General features: G+C 41.0%; 1 protein-coding gene and 1 long non-coding RNA gene across 5 annotated transcripts in view; one reads left to right on the forward strand and one right to left on the reverse strand.

Moving 5' to 3' along the window:
* The window catches only part of Bmerb1 (bMERB domain containing 1), a 123,336-nt gene extending 102,554 nt beyond the window's left edge, over positions 1–20,782 (forward strand). The window contains exons 4-6 of one of the 2 annotated variants that reach the window (XM_060364235.1): positions 12,628–12,742; positions 13,752–13,834; positions 17,797–20,782. In XM_060364235.1, the coding sequence (XP_060220218.1) occupies positions 12,628–12,742; positions 13,752–13,834; positions 17,797–17,987 (389 nt within the window). In that variant the 3' untranslated portion in view covers positions 17,988–20,782. The remainder of the gene's footprint in view (positions 1–12,627; positions 12,743–13,751; positions 13,835–17,796) is intronic. The other variant, XM_060364236.1, reaches the window with a different exon arrangement.
* LOC132646353 (uncharacterized) lies at positions 676–17,814 on the reverse strand. Of its 3 annotated transcripts, XR_009584542.1 has the most exons (6): positions 17,463–17,814; positions 14,754–14,949; positions 14,084–14,660; positions 11,540–11,638; positions 1,837–1,900; positions 676–1,535 (listed from the first exon to the last, which is right to left on the reverse strand). It is a non-coding gene; the product is annotated as an uncharacterized LOC132646353 (long non-coding RNA). The 3 variants fall into 3 exon arrangements; XR_009584544.1 differs by lacking the exon at positions 17,463–17,814 and having other exon boundaries at positions 677–1,535; positions 14,514–14,660; positions 14,754–17,456; XR_009584543.1 differs by lacking the exons at positions 1,837–1,900; positions 17,463–17,814 and having other exon boundaries at positions 677–1,535; positions 14,754–17,456.
* Positions 20,783–21,802: the final 1,020 nt, after the last annotated feature.

Below are 21,802 nucleotides of genomic sequence, written 5' to 3' on the forward strand. Positions count from 1 at the left end.
CTGAGAGATGGAGTCAGGTGAATTTCCTGTAGCTTAAAAGAATCTTTTTTAAGTTTACAAAAAAATAAAAGTTTTAAGTATGTTTGCATCACCATTGTTTGCACTCTGTAGTGAAATACACATTGTAGAAGGCAACAGACATACACAATAGCTGAGGCTTGGGGGAAAACTTGGGTTAAGAACATGAACACTCTGTGGTGAGCTTAGAAAAGGCAGGAGCCTCACGGATGTTTCTGACATCTGTGAAACAGTAACATGGGTGTCCTCAGGGATGACAGAAACCCCAAAGAGCAAACTCTCACTTGATCTTAAATTTCAGCATAAGTACACATCATGAAAGAGGGGCTTTTTTCCCTCTGTCCAAAAGATTGTATGTATATAAATTTAACACAGTGAGAAACAACTTACTTTTAAGTCTATACTTAAAAGACAAACGAAAGGAAATTTAAAATCTTGAGCCTGAAACCATGATAGTGGAGTATATAGTGGAATGTTTTATCAGATCCAGATTAATAAATCAGAAACCCAGTAATAAATGTCAAAACCCTGGACAGTATTAACACCACAGCAGCATAACAACAGGAAGAAATCTGAAGCATATTTTTTGGATACCTTAGATTACTTTTTAGATCCTATTATGTATTCTTGGGTCATCATTGTTAGGACTCAATAAAATGATGATGTGCACAGATTTTATATGAAAGAGGTTTATTAGATGGAGGTGAAGAGAGATTAGAGGAGAGATTGAGACATGATAAAGGAAAGGGAGGGGGTGCCCCAACAGAGAAAAGGAAGAGGGCAAGAGGGTAAGAGGGCAATAGACAAGAGGACAAGAGAGTGACAAAGTGGTGGGTTGAACCTTTTAAGGAGCAACGTAACCACACCTGCCAGGTATGGCTACCTGGTGGGTGACAGATGATGACATCATAGGTTTCTAGGCTGCCTAGATACTAACATTCCTCCCTTTTTCTATAAAAACTAAAGAGCTTGCACTGCTTCCATTTAAGACAAGTTAAAGTATTTAAATTTAGGTTCATTGGAAACAGCTCTTGGTTGCCATGCAAGGGGGTAAAGGAGAGAAAAAATAGCAACAAAATGTCCAGATTACATGATCAAGAGAAGGAGGGGAAGCACCTTCCCTGGAGAGTTCAGGGTAGAGGGTTGCCAGTAGAGAGCTGCCAGCCACACACAGCAGCAGGTAGAGAATGAGGAATGCTGGAGAACCTGGAGCTGCCTGTTCTGGTCCTGAAGCACACCATTCCATCCTTTTGTTAATAAGTGAATAATGGGCATAGATTCTCTTCTGGCTACTTCCTGCTGGGGGCAGTGTAGGGAGTGTCAAAAGGCTGAAATGCTGGCCAAGTCCAGGAAGAACAGGCTGTTCTGATGTTGTCTGGGGTCTGTGAGAACATCCATGGCTGGGAGGGAAAGTGCAGGTCCAGCTTGATGGAAGTCTGTGAGTTCAGACTGGAACACTTGTGGTAGCTGCTTTGGTGCTGTTGTGGATATAGGAAACATCTGGGTCTGGAAGGATACTGAAACATATATAGGCAGAAGACAAAGTTAAGTAGGTTATGGAGAAAATTTCTTTAGGTGTACATTTAAAACTTTTGAGAGAGTGACCAGAGGTTTGGATCAAAGAGACTTAAAGATGGGAATCTCCAATAAACCTGATAGAGCCTCCATTTACCCAATCATTGGCAGTAATTAAAAAGGCTTTGCTTTGTATCTGTCATCTAAGGAAATTGAGGCTGTTTGGTTACAGAAGTATGTAAGCTTAGAGGCCCTTAAAGCGGGTACTAGGTATAGAAATCTGAAATTCTCCAGAAGACATACCAGAGAAGAATCCAGAGGAATAGACGAATGGACTATTCCCATTGGTCAGGTAGGAGTCAGTGACCTGTCAAGGCATCCCAAAAGCAAGATTTGACTCAGTGGAGTAGATTGGTACAATCTGTTCCAACAGCTCATCAGCATTGGCCAGAGACCAAGGGCACAGTTGCCCATAGCAGACACGGTTTACCTAGCTAGGATTTTTGTAGACACACAAGAGGGAGAGAAACCGTGAAGGTAGAGGGATGGTCTTAACCAAGGGAGGAGGTCCTAGATAAAGGACTGGGATGTAGGTTGGTGAGAGCAGTAGGAAGCTCTTGCAACAACCAGAAGTGAAGACCCACCAAATGGCTGGTGTTGGATATACGAATGTACCAACTAGTTGATGTTGGATGTAGGAATGTAGCAATCAAATAGCCAGAAAAGGGAAGTCACAAAACCAGGGAAAGGGGAGGAATCCAACACTCTGAGACAGGCAATAAGCGTAGTACTTATCTGGAGGTCAATTGACCTGAAAGGTGGATTCAGGTAGATTTCCTGCAGCTTACAAGAATTACTTTTAAGTTTTACAAAGGAGATAAAACTTTAGATATGTTAGCATCATAACTGCAGAAGCTTTTCATGAAGTAGAAGGGGCAAAAGTTCATTTGATCTTAACCTTTAGTATAAGTACACATTATGGAGATTTAAAATCTTGAGGTTGGAACCATGATAGTGTATGGTATAGTGGAATGTTTTGTATTAGAGTTAGATTAATAAATCAAAGCTCTATTGATAAAGGTCAAAGCTCTGGACAGTCAATATAACAGCAGCACAGCAACAGGAGGAAATATTAAGTAATTTTACCTATTTAGGATATCTTAAGTCACCTTAGACCTTGCAATCTTTATAACTTGTATTTGCAAATTTTAAAACACTTTCTTATACTCTCAAACATCTATAACTTGTGTTTACCAACTTAAAACATTTTCTTAGAACCTCAAACATTTATAACTTGTGTTTACCAAACTAAGAACATTTTCATAGACCCTCAAACAACATTTTTTTAGGCTTTTGTATTTAGTTATTTACCTTGAGACTGCGATAAATATTTATTGTCCTTTAGCTGAAGGGATGCTAAAAGGTTTCATCTCAGGCCTGTTTTTTGAGTCTGGCAACACGGTATATTGTGTCTAGGCCTGGCAATAGCAACTCTAGGACTCAGGCTTAAGGCCTGGTCTCCTGCACATGAAGAGAACTGAGAATGCATCTGAAGTCTCCCAACACAGAAGTTGGCAATATGTCCATGGGACCCAAGTGTGAGGCCAAAACAGACCTGCAATGTTGCCCTGGGATGGGTGAGGGTGGTGGAGGTTGCTCAATCTAGGAGCCATTTGTCCTCTGCCAGGCCAAGGAGCTGGAAGGCTGGAAGTGTCTGTGGCTCTTGTGCTGGTTGAGCCTCCATGGCTGTGCACAGAGGACAAGCCTGCTTGGGAGCATTTTGACTTCCAGAGGCCAGTCTGCCAGCAGGCACCCATGGCTTGTTGAAGCAGCTACAGGACCAGCGTCACCTTTGGTTGCATTTGAAACAGTCACCTGGAAGAATTGACTTTTGGCTATACTCTGGCGGGATGGGGCATCTTGTTTTCTGTGCAGGAATGCCAACAGCCTCAGAGTATCAGCCAAGGTATGGAGCATAGTTTTTGCTGTAGATGAGCCTGTCAGAAAGGCTCTCATTATTTTTACCAACTCAAGGACCATCCTCAGCTGTTTATTAAAGATGGCAGTGAGACCATGTTTGCATCTGTAGGACTATAAATATATTTTTGGACATGTTAGAGAACTTGATTATCTATGAGATGACTGACTATTAATTTGCATTCGTTAACCATTAAATATTAGGACTTTAGGTTTTGTCCCTATTAAGTTGGAGCCTTAAAAGTCATAAATATAGTCCATTAAAGTGATAGCATAACAGTTTTTTTATTTGATTAGTATATAAAAAGTTTATAGCTTATAAAAGTCTAAGGCTACGCTATAGATTAATAATAATACCATTTTTAGAAAACAAGACCAAGCATATTTTAACCTTTTGACAGTGAAGATATAGCATAAGAACCAAGTTTTAACATAAATAACTCTAAAATTAATAGATCTTAATTTAGAATATTGGTAAAAACCTGTACATAGTAACCCCCAAGTTATGAGTTTTAAAACCAACAATATTGTAGAACAGTATAAAGCAATTTTAAAATTACATTTGAATTTATTATAGCAAACCCATTAGCCAGAAAGCCTAGTGGTGAATCTGGATCATAGACAGCACAAGGCCCGAGAAATAGCATTTATTAATTTAGGAATTGATAAAGACAGAGGCAGTTAGATGTACATTTTAAATTAACTTAATTTGAATAGACATTTATAACTTTGAAATTTTATTAAAATCCACACCAATTTAAAATGAGGCTTGTGGACTTGTTTTTGCTTTTACCTGTAAAAAAATGAACCCTGGAGTAAACCCACGCTGCTTCAGTCATACTCAAGCCAATAAAAAATAGACAAATAAACAAATAATAAAATAAAATGAGGCTTGTTGGGCTGGAGAGATGGCTCAGAGGTTAAGAGCACTGGCTGTTCTTCCAAAGGTCCTGAGTTCAATTCCCAGCAATCACATGCTGGCTCATAACCATCAATAATGAGATCGGGTGCCCTCTTCTGGTGTGCAGGTGTACATCCAGACAGAATATTGTATACATAATAAATAAATAAATAAAATCTTAAAAAAAAATGAGGCTTGTTGCTTTCCTAGTCTAAAATGAGATAAAATAAACAGAATTAATTATGATTAAGGAAATCTTACAAATGTAAACCCAATGAGAAAATTATATAAATCATTAGATAAAAATTTAAAGCATTTTTTATATATATATGAAGAGCAGAGTGTACAGAAATCAGGAAGAAAAGATTTTAAAAGCTTGGAAGTAGCACCTTAGAGGTCAGTGTTTGAATGTTCACGGCTTGGAGTTTTGCAGGAGTGGGGGAGGGGCGAACTCATGGACCGGCTTCTCTATTTAAAAATCAACATGGTGGCTTGCCATGTGCTGTGCACAGCTCTGTCAGCACAAGGAGCCCAGGTGCTTGCTGGTGGTCAGGGCTGTCCTGGCCAGTTTAAAACTCTCTGCGTGCGCAAGGCATGGGAGTCTGCACAACTGAAAACCCTTATCTCCAAGCCACCTCTAGCGGCAGGCCTTTTGCAGGAAATTTTAAATCTCACCGACGGGACCTGAGGTAGTGGTGCAATTTAAAGCCATCTGTGTGTGCACAGGGTCCCCAGTAATTGCTTACCTCGAAGCAGGCTGTGTCTGTCTGAAGTGGAGCATTTTAGTTTCCCCAAGCCGATTTTGGTATAGCATGTGCTGTGTACCTGGGGCTCGGAGCACCTTTTATTATACCTTTTAAATAAAGGTATACCTTTTAAATAAAGGTATAATAAAAAGTTACATTGAAATCTATTTTGTGAGTTTATCTCTTTCAGTGTGAAACCTGTCAGAAGGTAAACTGTGTGCCTGTGTCTGCCATTCTCAGCAGGAGACCTAGAAATCAGGCTCTAGAAAGTCGGGCCTGATTTTATATATGAAATGAACTGACGAGGCAGCTGCAGCCTTGTAGGGAGGAGCTGGGTACTTGCCACTGCCAAACTGACAAAGCTACAGTTAGACATCAACCTCATCAGAAATCTGAGAAGGATAAATTAGAGCAGGAAGTATAATCCAAATGGCCTCTATATCAATTAAAATGATAGGGATTTACCCACTACCTAGATGATTACCCTAGTCTCTTGTGATCTCAATGGCTTCCTTAGGAAACAGAGGTCATAGGTCTTCAGATGTCACAAACGACAGCATTACATCTTCAGCTGCTGCACAGGGCAGCATAAGCTTTAAGCTGCCAGAGCCAGGTCTGAAAGATTTTCCTGTATTGAAGAAACTTGGAAAAACTGACCTACTTTCACAAGGTAAAGTCGAGCAGTTAATTCAGTAAGTGTCCACAGTTTGGGCATGGTTCTGGCAATAGATAATGTGTGGGGCAGTTTTTTGCCCAATGGTCAGCATTACCACATTCTAGATAAAGTCACTATGCCCCATCATCTTCTTTGAAGATCTTAGGGTTGGTGTTAGGAACTGTGTAGTCAGCCTTTTGCTACTTTGTGGTTTCTTTCTTCCACCTTTCTCTTGTTGTGCCCAATTTGCCACACCACAAAAGACCACTACCAGGAGTCGAGTCTGTTGCAAAACACATGAGGATCTTTTTTATTACAAGCTATAGCTTGAGCTCACATACCCTCACCGCCAAAGCAGTGAGAGCCTCATGCTCAGGTTAGCTGGGTAATTTAAAGAGTCCCGTCCCTCCCAGCGTGCCCAAAGCAGAATTCCTGCCTGGCAAGCATTTATTGGTTGAAACACAAAAGGGGATGCTGCAGTTTGAACTGACTGGTTATAGGAAGGCCCCCAAACCATTAATTGTCTAGCTTCCCTTCCTAGCAACTGTATCTCTAGTGGGCAGGAAAATATGTGGTAAGGCTAGTTCTTCCCCTCAGGTGGCTGAACAGGTCTCCACCTAGCTAGCCTTGTGCTTTAAACTTTAAAACAATTCCCACTGACTTTTAATTCTTTGGTCTCTCACTCTGCCCCTTTCTTCTACACTTTCAACATACTAACAGTAGATAGGAGGGAAAAAAGGATAGAAGGGAAAGGAAAGAGCTCCCTGAATAAAGTCAGGGGTCGGAAAAGGGGCAACAATATTGTTAAACTACTTCCTGCTGACTAGGGGTGTTGAGTTCCTTGGGGAAAGCTTGATCTTTTCTGGCAGGATAGCTAATATCTTCTTGTTCCTTCTTTGCACAACTACTTAATCCATGACCAACAACCCATTACCTCTCTTGGGGGTCTAGCATTTATACACCCTCTGAAAAAAAGTCCTCAGAATTCCAAATATCACACAGTCAGGGAAACTCTGCAGCTGGCAAAAGCATGCCCCTGCTAGAGCACAAGGCAAATCATAGTCAGGTGCTGTGGACAATCTAAAGCAGTCCCATACACCACACCTGGGATTAAAATGAAACCATATTCTGTATTTCTGTATTTTTTAAGGAAACCAAAATTCAGGGCTGGCAAGATGGCTCAGTGGTTAGAGACACTGACTGCTCTTCCAGAGGACCCAGGTTCAAATCCCAGCACCCATATGGCAGCTCACAACTGTCTGTAACTCCAAGATCTGACACTCTCACAAAGACAAACATGCAAGCAAAGAACCAATGCACATAAAATAAAGATAAATAAAATTTAAAAAGTTTAAAAGACTGTCATAAAAAAAGAAATCAAAATTCTCATTACAGAGCTGTTAGAATTAAAATTTTGTTTTGTTTTGTTTTTTACACCTCCCAAGTATGACATGCATTTATAAATTTTAAGCACCATAGCTGGGCAGATACTGATCTATTCTAACTTAATTATGCTAGCCTGGCCTACACTTCCCAGCCTTGTGCCTCCATGCTACTTGCCATCTAGTCTCACCCTAGCCCCTCCTGCTCCATCTTTGTCCTCATGGTGACTCCTCATGGCCCTTCTCTCCTCATGGCCCAGCAACCTTCTTCCTCTCCTTTTTTTTTCTTTCTTTACCTGGGATCCCTAGACTGGAAACAGAAATCCTGCCTACTCTCTCCTCTGCCCACTCATAGGCTCTTCAGCATCTTCTTTTTATTTTTTAATTTTTAAAAAGTTATTTATTTATATATATGAACACTCTATTTGCATGCATGCCTGAATGACAGAAGAGAGCATCAGATCCCATTATAGATGGTAGTGAGCCACCACGTAGTTGCTAGGAATTGAGAACTCAGGACCTCTGGAAGAGCAGACAGTGCTCTTAACTGCTGAGCTATCTCTCCAGCACCCCCTCCCCCGCAGCCTCTTCAGCCTCTTTATTAACCAACCAGAAATAAGACAGGAGATTCCTCAATAGCAAAAACAATACCAGAATCTGTTAGCATTTAGCTCACTGCTGATTCAGCAATTAACAATCAAATATACAGAGACACACCTTAATGCCATGTGAATGAATGTCACCTCTAAACAGAGCTGACATTTATGTCTATCATAGGAAACTTTTTCCATTAAAAATTAAATGTCCTATTCAGCTCATAACATGACTATGAGCACAGTTCTGGGCACATTAAAGAATCTGACCATTTATAAGGTGGCTGACCATTAATTTGATGTCTTAATTATCTGTAATCATTTACAATAAGTTAGTAGTTTTATGCTCTTAATCACAGCACTTGGAAGACAGAGGCAGGTGATTGAGGACTACAAAGCAAATTCTCTGCTACACAGAGAAACCCTGTCCTAAAAAACAAAACAAAACAAAAAAAGAGAGAAAAGAATTTACAATTTTAGCTCTGTTAAGTCTGTGCCTTAAACTTTTGAGTTAAAGAGTTTATTGAGGATTATTTGTTTGTTTTGTTTTCAAGACAGGGTTTCTCTGTTATAGCCTTGGCTGTCCTGGGGACCCTCTTTGTAAACCAGGCTGGCCTCAAACTTAAGAGAACCACCTGCCTCTGCCTCCCTGAGTGCTAGGAGTAAAGGCATGCACCACCAAACCTGGGTTAAAGTGATGATTCTTTAGTATCAAAACTTTAAACCATAAATACAGTCCATAGAGACCTCAAGACCAAGGCCATACCACTCCTGGGCATATATCTCAAGAATGCTCCATCCTACTACAAAGACAGTTGCTCAACTATGTTTATATCAGTTTTATTCTTAATAGCCAGAAACTAGAAACCATCTCAACCAAAGAACTGATTGAAAAAAAAAAAAAAGGTGGTACCTTTACACAATGAGTATTAGTCAGCTATTTAAGTAAATGACATCATGAAATTTGCTGGCAAATGGATAGAGCTAGAAAAAAAAAAAAAAAAAAAGAAAAAAAGAAAATCATCCTGAGTGAGGATGTGCTCCCACAGCCAAATATTAGGTAGAGTTCAGGACGTCCTGTGGAGGAGTGAGAGGAAGTATTGGAGGAGCCAGCAGGACCATGACTATAAGAACACTGCCCACAAAATCAAATGACTAAGACTCAAGTAGGCTTATAGAGATCAGAAAGCCTGTATGAGTCTGACCTAGTCCTCTGAATATATGTTATGGTTACATAGTTTGGTGTTCTTGTGGGATTCCTAACAGTGGAAGCAGAGGCTTCTCTGACTCTTTTGCCTATCTTTGGGACACTTTTTCTCCTATTGGGTTGCTTGGTACAGCCTTGATAATGAGAATATGTGTGTGAACTTTTATTGTAGCTTGTTATGCTGTATTTAATTGATGTCCCTTGAAGGACTGTTCTTTTCTGAGGACAGGTGAAGTAGGGATGGATCTGGGGAAATAGGGGAGGTAGGACGGGTGTGGTGGGGGTAGGTACACTGCAGTTGGAACATAATCTATGAAAGAAGAATAAAGAAAAGGAAAAAAGAAAAAGGGAAAAGAAAAATTATATAGTCCATAGGAAGGTTGGGAACTTTCCTGATTCTTTTTATAGTGCACCATTACAGAATATTGTTTCTTGTATGACTTAGTTTATCCAAGTAGCTAAAGGTTAGCAAACATAGCAAAGACAAACAGGCTAGGCACACATCTTCAAGTTGATTACTGTGAATCTAAGTAGACTTGTGAATTTATAAAGTTTATTTATCAAACATATGTTGTTACTTATCTAAAATTTTTAGAAGTCTGTTATTGAATACTTAGTAAAGACATAAGTGATTAGACATATTTTTCCAAGTCAGTTTCTGCTAAGTATACCTTTATATATACTTTATATAATTTTTAATAAACTTTACATAAAGTTTTTATAAACTTTAAAAGAGTTTACCATCATACAAAAATCTATCCTAACCCAAGATAATTGGGAGACCTGTTATTGTCTTAGTCTGAAAAGGGGATACAATGAGCAGGGGCCTCAGTAGAACTACGAAAATTTTATGATTGCTGCATTAGTTGGCTTATACCTTAATCAAGATAGTGGTGAAGTTACATTACATGTAACTTTTAGTAAAGATGGCTGCCAGCCACATGGCTGTTTCTATATTGATGAGATCATCTGCCAAGATGGAGGATGGTTGCTATTCAAAAATATTTATTGTTTTTTTCTAAACAAGAGTTGAGTTCAAGTTTTATGTGTGTGTGTGTGTGTGTGTATTATATTTAATGATGTAGATCTAATTTTTAAGAGTTGAACCACCATCTATAATCTCAGTACTCAGGGAGGCAAAGGCAGGTGGATCTCTGTGAGTTTAAGTCCAGCCTGGTCTACATCGTGAGTCCAGGACAGCCATGGCTACACAGAGAACCTCTGTTGCAAAAAAAAAAAAAGAGAGAGAGAGAGAGAATTGAATCACATATATAGTATATTGTAGCAAATTAAGATTATTTATGCTTAAAGTTTTAACTATCAACCTTTTGTTCTAAATTTTAAGCTAACTTTTTGTTACACATTTTACAGATTTTTAACCATGTCCAATGAATTTACAATTCCAGAGATAGTTTATAGCATAGTCTTTTTGTTTGTTTGTTTGTTTTTGTTTTTTCAAAACAGGGTTTCTATGTGTACCCTTGGCTGTCCTGGACTCGCTGTGTAGAACAGACTGGCCTCGAACTCAGAGTGATCTGCCTGCTTCTGCCTCCATACTGAGATAATATGATAATATGATAATATGTGCCCAGCTTATAGCCAAAGCAAGACCCCTGCTTTTGTTGACACAGGAAGTGGGAGGGACATTACATTTATTGAATACTGAGTATTCACCCTCTGTGTGAATGTCTCTGTGGCAACCTTGAAGGGAACACAGAAAAACATCAGTGACTCAGCAGTGGGTCCTAAGGCAGGAGGTGGCCAAGGATTTAGGTTGGAGGGGACAGTGGGGATCTGTTCTATGTTAAGGATTAATGGGCTCCTCTGCTAAGGACAGCCTTGTTGCAAATAAGGAAGGAGGGAGGGAGAAAAAGTGCTGAAGATGAGAACTAAGAAAACTACAAGGTAAAAATCTTAAAGCCACTGTAGGCTCCCACTGTACAGATCTCTACAGATGAAAATAAGCAGCAGCTTGCCCATTTGCAGCCCAGGGATGGGCACTGACAAGTTCCTGGAGATCTGGAAACAGGGTTAGAGGTGAGAGCTGTCCTTCTCTGCCCATGGAAGGCTGCTTGCAGGAGGCTCTGCAGTAAATCAAAAACAAGCAAACAAAAACCCTGAAGTTGTAGTTTGTGTGTTTTTTGTTTGTTTGTTTGGAACAGGCTGACCTCAAGCTCATGGTCCTCCTGCTTCAACTTTCCAAGTGCTGGCATTACACCTGTGGGCAACATCATAGCTAACAGTCCATTTTAACATGTTCCTTCCATAAAATGGCATAGGGCTGGGGAGAAGGCCCAATTGGTAAAATGCTTGCCTTTCAAACATGAGGACTTGCATTAATCTCTAAAATGCACATGCACAAGCCCACACTGGTGTGCCAGGCATTGTAACTTGTGCTTGTGATCTCAGTGCTAAGGTGGCAGACACAAGAGGAAACCCTGTCTAAAAATAAAAGTTGGGATTGGAGAGATGTTAACTTGATAAAAAAACAAAAGTCATCTGATAGGTTAAGAGGTTACCACCTCAGCAGTTAAGTGCACTTAACTGTTTTTCCAGAGGACTTGGATTCTGTTCCCAAACTTGTAAGAGCAGTTCACAACAGCTCCATGGCCATCAGAGGCCTTCTTGTCATCTCTGCAAATGCCTGCAGGCACATGGTACACACACACACACACACAAAATAAATAAATAAATAAATAAATAAAAAGTAATAAACGATAAAAAACCAAATCTGGGTATGGCGGTGCATGCCTTTAGGAGGCAGGCCATCCTGGTCTACATAGCGAGTTCCAGGACTGCCAGGGCCATATAGCAAGACCCTGTCTCTAAAATCAACATCCCCCCAAATAAAAACAAAAACAAAGCAAACAAACCACAAATGGTATCTAGAATCTGAGGAACAACACCTGTCCTAGTTAGGGTTACGATTGCTATGATGAAACACTATGAGCAAAGAAGCTTGCAGAGAAAGGGGTTTATTTGGCTTACACTTCTATAGCATTGTTCATCATCAAACAAAGTCAGAACAGGAACTCAAATAGGGCAGAAGCCTGGAGGCAGGAGCTGATGCAAAGGCCACAGAGGAGTGATGCTTACTGGCTTGCTCCACATGGCTTGCTCAGTCAGCCCACACATGGCCCCACCCACCATGGGCCAGGCCTTCCCACATCAATCACTAATTAAGAAAATGCCCTCCAGGCTTTCCTACAGTGGGGTCTTATGGAGGCATTTTCTTAACCCTCATTCCCTCTCTCAGGTGACTTTTTTATCAGGTTAACATAAAACTATCTAGCATAACACCCAATGTTGATCACTAGCCTCTACCTGATTGCACACACATGAATGAACATACAGACACAAGTGTGCCCATTTACACACATAAACAAACATGCAAGAGGTCATGTTGCCTTTTCAAGTTCACACAGTAAACAAAGTAGGGAAGCCACGTGTTCAATCCTGTCCCCTCAGACTCAGTGTTTCCACCTCTTATATTCACTGCCTGTTTTGCTCTGTTGAGAAAGGGTCTCATGTCCCACACTAGCTTCAAACTAAAAATCTCCTGCCTCAACCTCCTGAGTGCTGGGGCTGCAGACATGCATCATCATAGCTGCTCCACTGTTATCTTCCTCCCAGAAAAAGAAAAAACCAAGCTGCAGAAGCAGAGAGAGGATGAGTTAATCCAGAAGATCCACAGACTGGTGCAGAAGAGAGACTTCCTGGTGGATGATGCTGAAGTGGAACGGTTAAGGTGGGCTCTAGGCCATTAGATTCTAAGCCTGTACTCCCTGCACCACCCCACAAACCCACTGTCTGCTCCAAGGATGTATGGCCTTGCCAAACAGGCATGGCCTCTGCCACTGCTCCCCTGACACAAAACCCTTCTGACCTCAGAACCCATTTCATATTCAAGAGAAAAACCATTTCATCCTCCAAAATCTTGCACAGTCCTGTGTATCTTAGCTGATTGCCATTTAGGCAGGTGGGAGGAAGGAATGACATCATGTGATAGAGGACAAAGCGCCCTATACATCCTCTGTATGCAACAAAGCAACTCTCAAAACTTCTGTCAATATAAAAACAAACAAACAAAAAAACCCTGCCCCTATGACAGCTTCTCCCAAGTTCCAAGTTTGTGCTTTCCTTCCCTACTTGCAGTTTCCTATTTGAATCTGCCAATCTTGTTCTGGAATGACCCTGGCTCTGGAGCTGTGCTAGAGGCCTGGGTGTAGCTGTGTGTCTTGGATATTTTCATCCCAGGACAAAACCTTTCAAGTCTCTCCATGAAGAGAGCAACTTCCCTTTCATCATCTCTGTTCTCTGAGGACTTCACCAGAGTTACCTGGGCCGTACAAAACCTATTTTATTCCCTGCAAACTTGAAGGCAAAGGCAGCTTTCTCTCTGAGATGGACCCTGAATCTTGTGAGAGTCAGAGTGTCTGAGCTAGTTTGAAGGCACAGGGATGCTTCCTGTTTCACTGAACTCCAGCAATGTGCCTAGGGACTAGAATGCCCTTGTTTCTGCCTCGACGTGTCACTCTAGCTCTGGGCCAGGATTTATACAGTGGTGGGTCTTCATTAGATTTTGTGTTCATCTAACACAAAATCATGTGCTGTGTATGTAAGTCACACAATAACATATCCATACCACTCACAATGCCAACATGTGTCTCCCTACACTTAGCCTCTTTATGAGTTTCATTGACATTTTCCTTGCTGACTTTATTTCCCTCCTCTCTTCTACATGACCATCTTCCCAGGGAACAGGAAGAAGACAAAGAAATGGCTGATTTCCTGAGGATCAAGTTAAAACCTCTAGACAAAGTAACCAAGTCTTCAGCCAGTGAGTGCCTGCATGGTTTTCCCTCCTTCCCTCTAAAAGACAGATTTCAAACAAGTGAAAGCATGAGATGGCAGCAGGCAGGGAGAGAGGCTCAGGGGTCTGCAGATCATGCAGTTTCCCTGACCATTCCCTGTTATAGTTATTCTTACATAACTTTTTAAAAAATTTTTGTTTTTCTCTTAACCCGGTTATCATATAAATAATTGAGACTCTTATATTTGTTTAATAATAAGCTTCAGAACACAATACCTGAACTGATATTACTCTACTCTTAACCCTTTAAGCTAATTTGGCTTCCTCCCAGGGTACTTGCACTTTGTAGCTTTGCCCATGAGCTCTCGCTCCTGGTGTCTCTTGGACCTCTGCCCATGGCTGAATCCCTTGGCTGAATTCCCTGCTTCCTCTCCTCTAACTCCCCTGGCTGACAGGAAGTCCAGCCCTATTCTCTTCCCTGCTCAGCGATTGGCTGTAAGCTGCTTTATTGACATTTCAGAGGACCATTGGGGAACAGAGTTTATACAAACATTGCGACTGAGATTCTCAGAACAAGGCTTATAAACAGATACAGAAGTCAGCATTTGAATTACCAATAACCTTATGCCTATAATGTCCTGACATGCTCCATGCTTCAGTTAATGTTTTGGTATAACAGTCTTGAAACTCTTAGTAAATTTGGTACCAGGAGCCTTGTGCTGTTATTTTCCAAGTGTAAGCAGCTGGTCAGCCAGCAGCTTTTCTTCCATAGTCCCAATTTGATGTTTTCCATGAAAGGAACTGGATGGTTACTGTGGCCTTCAGAAGCTCCAGCTGCTATTAGGACTGGAACCTGGAGGAGCAGAAACACAATTCTGAAAATATTAGTAACTTTATGAGACACCCAGAGCAGAAAGTGCTTTGCATGAGACAAGTTTTACAGTACCTCATGTCCACCCAGATGTTGCAGTCATCAGGGATCCTGTTCCCTTTTTTGATGCAGTGTTTGGCAGATACTTCTAACTTCTCATTAGTGAGGTCTCTTTCAGTTTTAAGTGGAATCCTTGGACATTGGTGTACATCTTTAATCTCAGTACTTGGGAAGCATAAACAAGTGGATCCTTGTTTGGGGCCAGCCTGGTCTGCATAGAGAGTTTCAGGCCAGCCAGGGTTACATACTGAGACCCTGTATCAATATGTATATATATATATATGTATATATATATATATATGCACCCAATTAAATTTAGACTAAGCGAAAAATGGGGAGGAGTTGTTGGAGAAAAACCAAAAACTTAGGCCTCAAGGACACAGCACTTTTAGACCTGCCTTTCTTTCTTCCCATAGCTCATGTACTTGTACACTACCTCCATTGTCCCTGTGTACTGGACCTGCAAGAACAACTTGAAGGAAGAAAGGTTTATTTGAGCTCCTTCTTTCAGAGGGGTCAGTCCACCATGATGGAGGGAGCATGATAGAGAAAAGCAGTTAACATATCTAGGAATCAGAAAAGATCATAGGAAGGGACCAGAATAAAATGTATCCTCCAAAGGCATGCCCCAGTAACTCACTTCCCCAAGTGGGATCCTCTACCTTCTTCCACCTCTAGTGATGCCATCATATTAAGAATCCTTCAAGGGATGACGCCATTGATTAGGACAAAGCTTCACATTCTAACCTTCTGTGGCATACCACCACAGACATACCCAGAGGTTTGTTTTACTGATTAGGCAATTCTCAATTCAGTCAACTTGTAAATTTATATGAACCATCATACTCTAATAATTAAACAGGCTTTCTCCATGAGCCAGAACCCTAGAACCATAGCTTGGCAACTCCAAGGTAATGTCAGACTCTTTTTGTGTATTAGGGTTCTCTAGATGAACAGAAATTATAGAATGAATCATTCTATAATCTATATCATATAGATTCATAAATTCATATATATAAATCTATATCTATATATATATGGCATTTAAATGGCTTACAGCAGTCTGTAGTCCAGCTAGTCTAATAATGGCTATCTACCAATGAAAGGTTCAAGAATCCAATAGCTGTACAGTCCACCTCATGTGGTCTTCAGCATATGCTGGAATCCAGAAGTAAGCTCTAATGTTACTGAAGGAATGGAGTTGCTATTGAGAGCAATAAAACAGTCAGAGAGAGACAGCAAGCTTTATTCTTCTATGTCCTTTATATAGGCTTCCATAGAAGGTGTGAACCAGATTAAAAATGAATATTCCTACTTCAAAAGATATGGATTAAAGGTATATCTTCCTACTCCAAAGATCTGGAATAGAAGTAGATCTTCCCATTTCAAATGATTTAATTAAGAAAAATTCCCTCATAGGTGTGCCCAGGTATCTGGGTTTTAGTTAATTCCAGATGTAGTCAAGTTGACATCCAAGACCAGTCATCACACCTTGTATGTAAACACATACATTTCAGGTGTAGACTGATCCTGTATACTAATTTTTATTTTTTTATCTTGGGGACCAAATCAAGAGGTGGAAATTGGGCCTCATATCAGGCCCCTTGCAAGTGGTGTACATTTGGTGTTTTGATTTTTTGTTAGAATAATTTATCTATGCCCCTATATAGAAAGAACATGTTTGTGCCCTCTCACCATGCTAGTAGGTAGAGTCTTTCTATCTGACATTTTATAGAAGAGACCAGCCTATGAGGAATCTGACTTTAGGCAGGGCTGTGTGCCTGGTGGTTTTAATGTCCAATATAAGGGAGGCCTTCTGATTCTCCATACTTAACAACTTTGTTTTTACAGGTCATTAACAGTTGGCACAAAAAACTGGGCTTGTAGAAATTCTCAAAATGGGCATACATTTCACATGCATGCAGCCTTCAATTGGTAACAACCTCCAGGAAGATTATCTCATAGTAAAAATTTTAAAACCCATGAAAAATTGAATCACCATGATTAGAGTCAGTAAATGCAACAAAGAAAATTACTTCCCAAGAACCTGATGGAAGAAAACTATCAGGGGCCAGTGAGAGGACTCAGTGGATAAAGACACTGGCTACATAGCCTGACAATCTGAATTTGATCTCCAGCACCCATGTAAAAGTGAAAGAATACTCCACAAAGTTGTCCTCCGCCCTCCACACACATGCGCCCCCCCCATTATATGTATGCACAGTGGTGGCACATGCCTTTAATCCAAACACTCAGGAGGCAGAAGCAGGTGAGCTCAAGGCCAGCCCAGTCTAGAGAGTTCTGAGACAGCCAGGGTTAAATAAAGAAACTCCGTCTCAAAAACAAAACAAACCAAGCCAAAAAACAAACAAACAAAAAAAAAAAAACCCAAAACAAAACATTTACTTTAAAAAGGGAATTATTTTAAGGAAACAAGTCTAAGCATATTGAAATTATTAAAGAGGTAAGGAACAAAAACCCAAGATGAAATAGAATGATAGTATGAAAAAGGATAAACAGACTTGTAAAAAACATTAATCACTAATAAAAGTACCACTGGAAAAAAATTAAATGGATTGAATAAGGAGACAAATGTTGAAAGCATGCTTTATAAATAGAAGGCAGACTTGAGGAAATTATTCATTAATCTGAACAAACAACAAACAGTGGAAAATACAACAGCTTCTACAAACAGAGAGGATAGGATGGCAAGGTTTAACTTACCTCTAATAGGTATTCTGAGGGAGACAAAATAGAAGAAGATGACCAGTAGAGCATTTTCCTAAATTGAAAGGTATGAACCCTCAGGTTGAAGTGCCTTAAACAAAATTTTCCATATATCCTGTGCTAGGCCTAGAAGATAACATGATGAGAAGAACTGACTAGGGTGAGACTAATGTTACACTTGGAACCTAAAGAATGAATGACAAGAGGGTCCAGAAAATGCATAGCCATTTTCCACATTGCCAGGACAAGGCCTAGCTGAGGGTTGGGTTTGGTTTGGACTACCAATGAGTCAAGGGTTTTGTTTCCTTACCCTTCTCTCTTTCTCCCTCTGCTTTTCTATTGCTGCAGGCTCCCGGGCAGAGAAGAAGGCAGAGCCCCCACCTAGCAAGCCAACAGTGGCCAAGACAGGGTTGGCACTCATCAAGGATTGCTGTGGGGCCACCCAGTGCAACATCATGTAGCCCCTATGTGGGGTGTTCTGGAACCATGGGGACCCTCCCTCCCACCCTTTTATCCTCATAGCTCCCATTTCACAGGGGTCCAAGAGCTTTCCAAGGCAGAAGGGGTTGAAGGCAAGCCCATGACTGCTATTAGCAGCTGTGGGCACCTGGCAGGTGGGTCCAACCACTGCTGTACAGAGTGTAGCAATAGAGAGCCCCTCACTGTCGCATGGCCCTCCCCAGAGCATGCCCAGCCCAGGAGTCTGTCTCATCCTTTATCTAGCCACCAAGAAAGCCCCTCCCTTAAACAGTATATCTTCACTTTTTCTAGGCGTCTCTAACCTACCATGCGAACGAACTGGGAAAGGGGCATGATCCCCAGGTGTGTATAGCTGTGAATTTAAATAATCTAGCACCATGTTGGACCCCTTCCTCATCTACCCTCCAGCTTTGCTGTCAGATACAAGTCCTGTTCCCTGTTTGTCTTCTCCCAGAGACTACCACCTGCAGGGTTCCACACAGCCCACACATCTTTTAGGCTCCATTGCAATCACTTTCGTAGAGACACTGGCCTGTCTGAAGGTGTTGGGTTTACACCTCCTGCTCCCTCCCATTCTGTGTCTGGGCACAGGTGACATCAGGTGTGTATCTGCCAAGATCCAGGCTCTTCCTTAATTTGCCATGTCCAGCCCACAATGGAGCAGGGTGGGGAGGAGTGGCCAAGAGCAGATCCAGTGCTTAGCGGACCAGGTAGCAGAGAACTTCAGGTGCCAATGTCAAGGCCAGAGTGGATAAGAAAGGGACCCAGAAAAGTTGCCAACCCATATCCTCTTTACCCACTGAGGGCTGCTGCAAGGAAGTACAAGTGGGAGGTCACCCTGCTGCGCAACATACATCTCTGTAAAGAACAATTGGCAGGCAGGAGAGGAAGCCTGATCCAACTGTGTCCCATTGTCTGGTGGCGTGTTTGAACCAGCCCCCAAATTCCTCCTGTGTAACTTGATGTACATTTGCCACAGCCAGCCTGACACAGGCTGTGTGACCTCTGTGCGTGTATGTGTGATATGACTGGCCTAAGTAGTTAGCACCAGTCAAGATCTGCTGATGTGCAAACTATCCATCAGAGAAAATAAAAATGAAAAACACACACAGCATTTTATAAGTTCTTACCTTTTTCTTGATTATGGACATAACTCATGTACATAGGAAATCACTTTAAGGCTGGTGAGATGGCTCAGCAGTTAACACTGGCTGCTCTTCCAAGGTCCTGAGTTCAGTTCCCAGCAACCATATAGTGGCTCACGACATCTATAAAAGGATCTGAGTCCCTCTTCTGGCAGACAGAGAACTCATACATAAAAAGAAAATATAAATAAATAAATTTCAAAATCATTTTAAAAGTACTAAAAGTATATAAAATATTTAACCACTCACAACTTTCCTGGTGATCATTTTGACATATTTCCTTAAATCTTTTCATACATGTCTATTGTCATGATTTGCATCATATTGGAACTTATTTTTAAGATTTATTTATTATGTGTGCCTGCATGTGTGCTTATGGGGCAGAAGAGGGTACCATATCTCATTATAGATATGAGCCACATGTGAACCACCATGTGGATGCTGGGAATTGAACTCAGGACCGTTGGAAAAAGAGCTCTTAACTTCTAGCCATCTCTCGTGCCCCATGTCGAAATATTTTACATCCAGCTTTTTTTTCAGTTATTATTATGCTACTTAGGCTTCTCCTATATCATTTTATTTATTACAATTTATTCATTTTGTATGCCAGATGTAGCCCCCTCCCTTGTCTCCTCCAAGTCCACTCTTCTTCCCTCTTCTCCTCCTATGCCCCTCTCCCCTATATCATTAAAAGCTCTTTGTTAACATTAAATACTCTTCATAAATATTTATAGTGGCTGCTTAGTACTCCATCTTGTGGACATACTGTCATCTGTTTTACTATCACTTCACCACTGGACATTTAAACTGTCCCTACATTTTCTCATACTATAAATAAGAGCATGGTCAACATCCTAAGGAGCTAAACCTTCATTTGAATTTCTATCTTTTTTTATGAAGATGAACTAGAAGTAACATTATTGGATCATTAATGAGTAGCATTTTCAAATGATTTTTAAATGTGGCTTGGGATGTGGCACAGTAGGTAGAATGTTTGCCTTGTATACACAAAGCACTGGGTTTCACCCCAAGCTGAGTGTAAACTGGATAATATAGTGCAAGCCTGACTCATAGCACTGGGGGAAAGGGAAGAAGTGGAAGGGAGGTTTAGAAGTTCAAGGCCATCCTTGGCTACATGTTGAATTTAAAGCTAAATTAGACCTATCTCAAAAAAACAAAAAGTAAGTTAGAAATGGATTTGTAGTGTCATCAAAATGGCTTTTTTTTTTTTTGTTCCAGCTGTGGGACTTAGCATCTTGGTAGGTGGACATTTTACATCAGGCCCTGCAGGCTGTCTCAAGTGAGTTTCTGCTTTGGCCCACATGCCACATCCTAACAACCTAACAGTGAAGATGCTCACTAGGGCATTTGTCAAAATACTGACCTGAGGGGACACTGTCTCTGCTTTCAGTACCCTAAAAGTAGATTTTAGTACCATAGAAGTAAAGCCAGGGTATATGTGTGTCTTAGAACAACCACAAACTAGGGGCTCAGCCCCATAGGAACAGCCTGGAGTAAAGGGGTCCTTAGGGTTTCCCCTCTTTAGTTTATCTACTTCCTAGAAATCTTGGGACTCGATTGGCTTCAATGCTCCCATCCCTAGCTTTATCTCCAGGCATTCTCCTCCATGTATTCCCTCTCATCATGTAAGGTACCAGTGATAGAGTGTAGGGCCCCCTAACTCAGTTGATCATGATCTTCTGCAAATATTTTACTTAAGGCCACATTCTAAAGATCTAGACTATATTACGCAGACTTTGTTGCTGTGACAGAATACCTGATGCAAACACCTTAAAGAAGGAAGATTTGGGGTTCATTGCTCTTTTCTCTCTTCTACTTCTCAAACATCTTAGATGGCCAGCTACACTCAAGACAGCTTCCTAGACTTGTTTTTCAACCTGAATATCTCTCCTAAGCTCAGATTTGTCCTGAATCTCCACTGGAATACAACATGCACTTTAAAGTAGCATATCCAAAAACAAGAACTGGCAAGCTGCCATCTAAGGCCTGCCTGCCTTCTGTCTTTGTAAATAAAGTTTTTAAAACCTCTATTTTGATTTCATGTGTATGGGTGCTTTGCCTGCATGTGTGTTTGTGCATCGCCTGCACGTGTTGTCTACATAGGCCAGAAGAGTGTACTAGAGTCCCTGGTACTAGAGTTATGACAGCTGTTACTGCTATGTGGGTGCAGGGAATTGAGCCCAGGCCCTCTGGAAGAGCAGGCAGTGCTCTTAACCCCTGAGCCACCTCTCTTGCCCCTAGAAAAGTTTATTGGAAAAAAGCCAGTCTCACTTACTCATGGGTCATCCTTGGGTGCTTCTGCACTAAATGGTAGAGCTAGCATTAAAGAGCACATGACCCACAAGTCCTCAAATATATTCTCTCTGGGACTTAAGATAAAATTAATCAACTTCAGGCTGATAGGATGCCTCAGCAGGTTAAGTGCTTGCCATATAAGTCTGATGACCTGAGGTGGCTCTGTGTAAAGAGAGAACTAAATCCAGAAAATTTTCCTTTGATTTTCACATTAATATTGTGGCATGAGAACCACCCCCCAAACTGTCACCTGCCCCCCCTATACACTAATCATAAATCTTTGAAAAAGTCAACTGACTTGGCCTAACTTGGTACTAAGTTTCTTATAAGTATTTCCATGTTGGGTAAGGGTATTCCCTGTCCCTCGCATTCCAAAGTTATCCTAGGACTTCTCTA

This window comes from Meriones unguiculatus, chromosome 11, assembly GCF_030254825.1.
Source record: "Meriones unguiculatus strain TT.TT164.6M chromosome 11, Bangor_MerUng_6.1, whole genome shotgun sequence".
In the NCBI taxonomy this organism is placed as follows: domain Eukaryota; kingdom Metazoa; phylum Chordata; class Mammalia; order Rodentia; family Muridae; genus Meriones; species Meriones unguiculatus.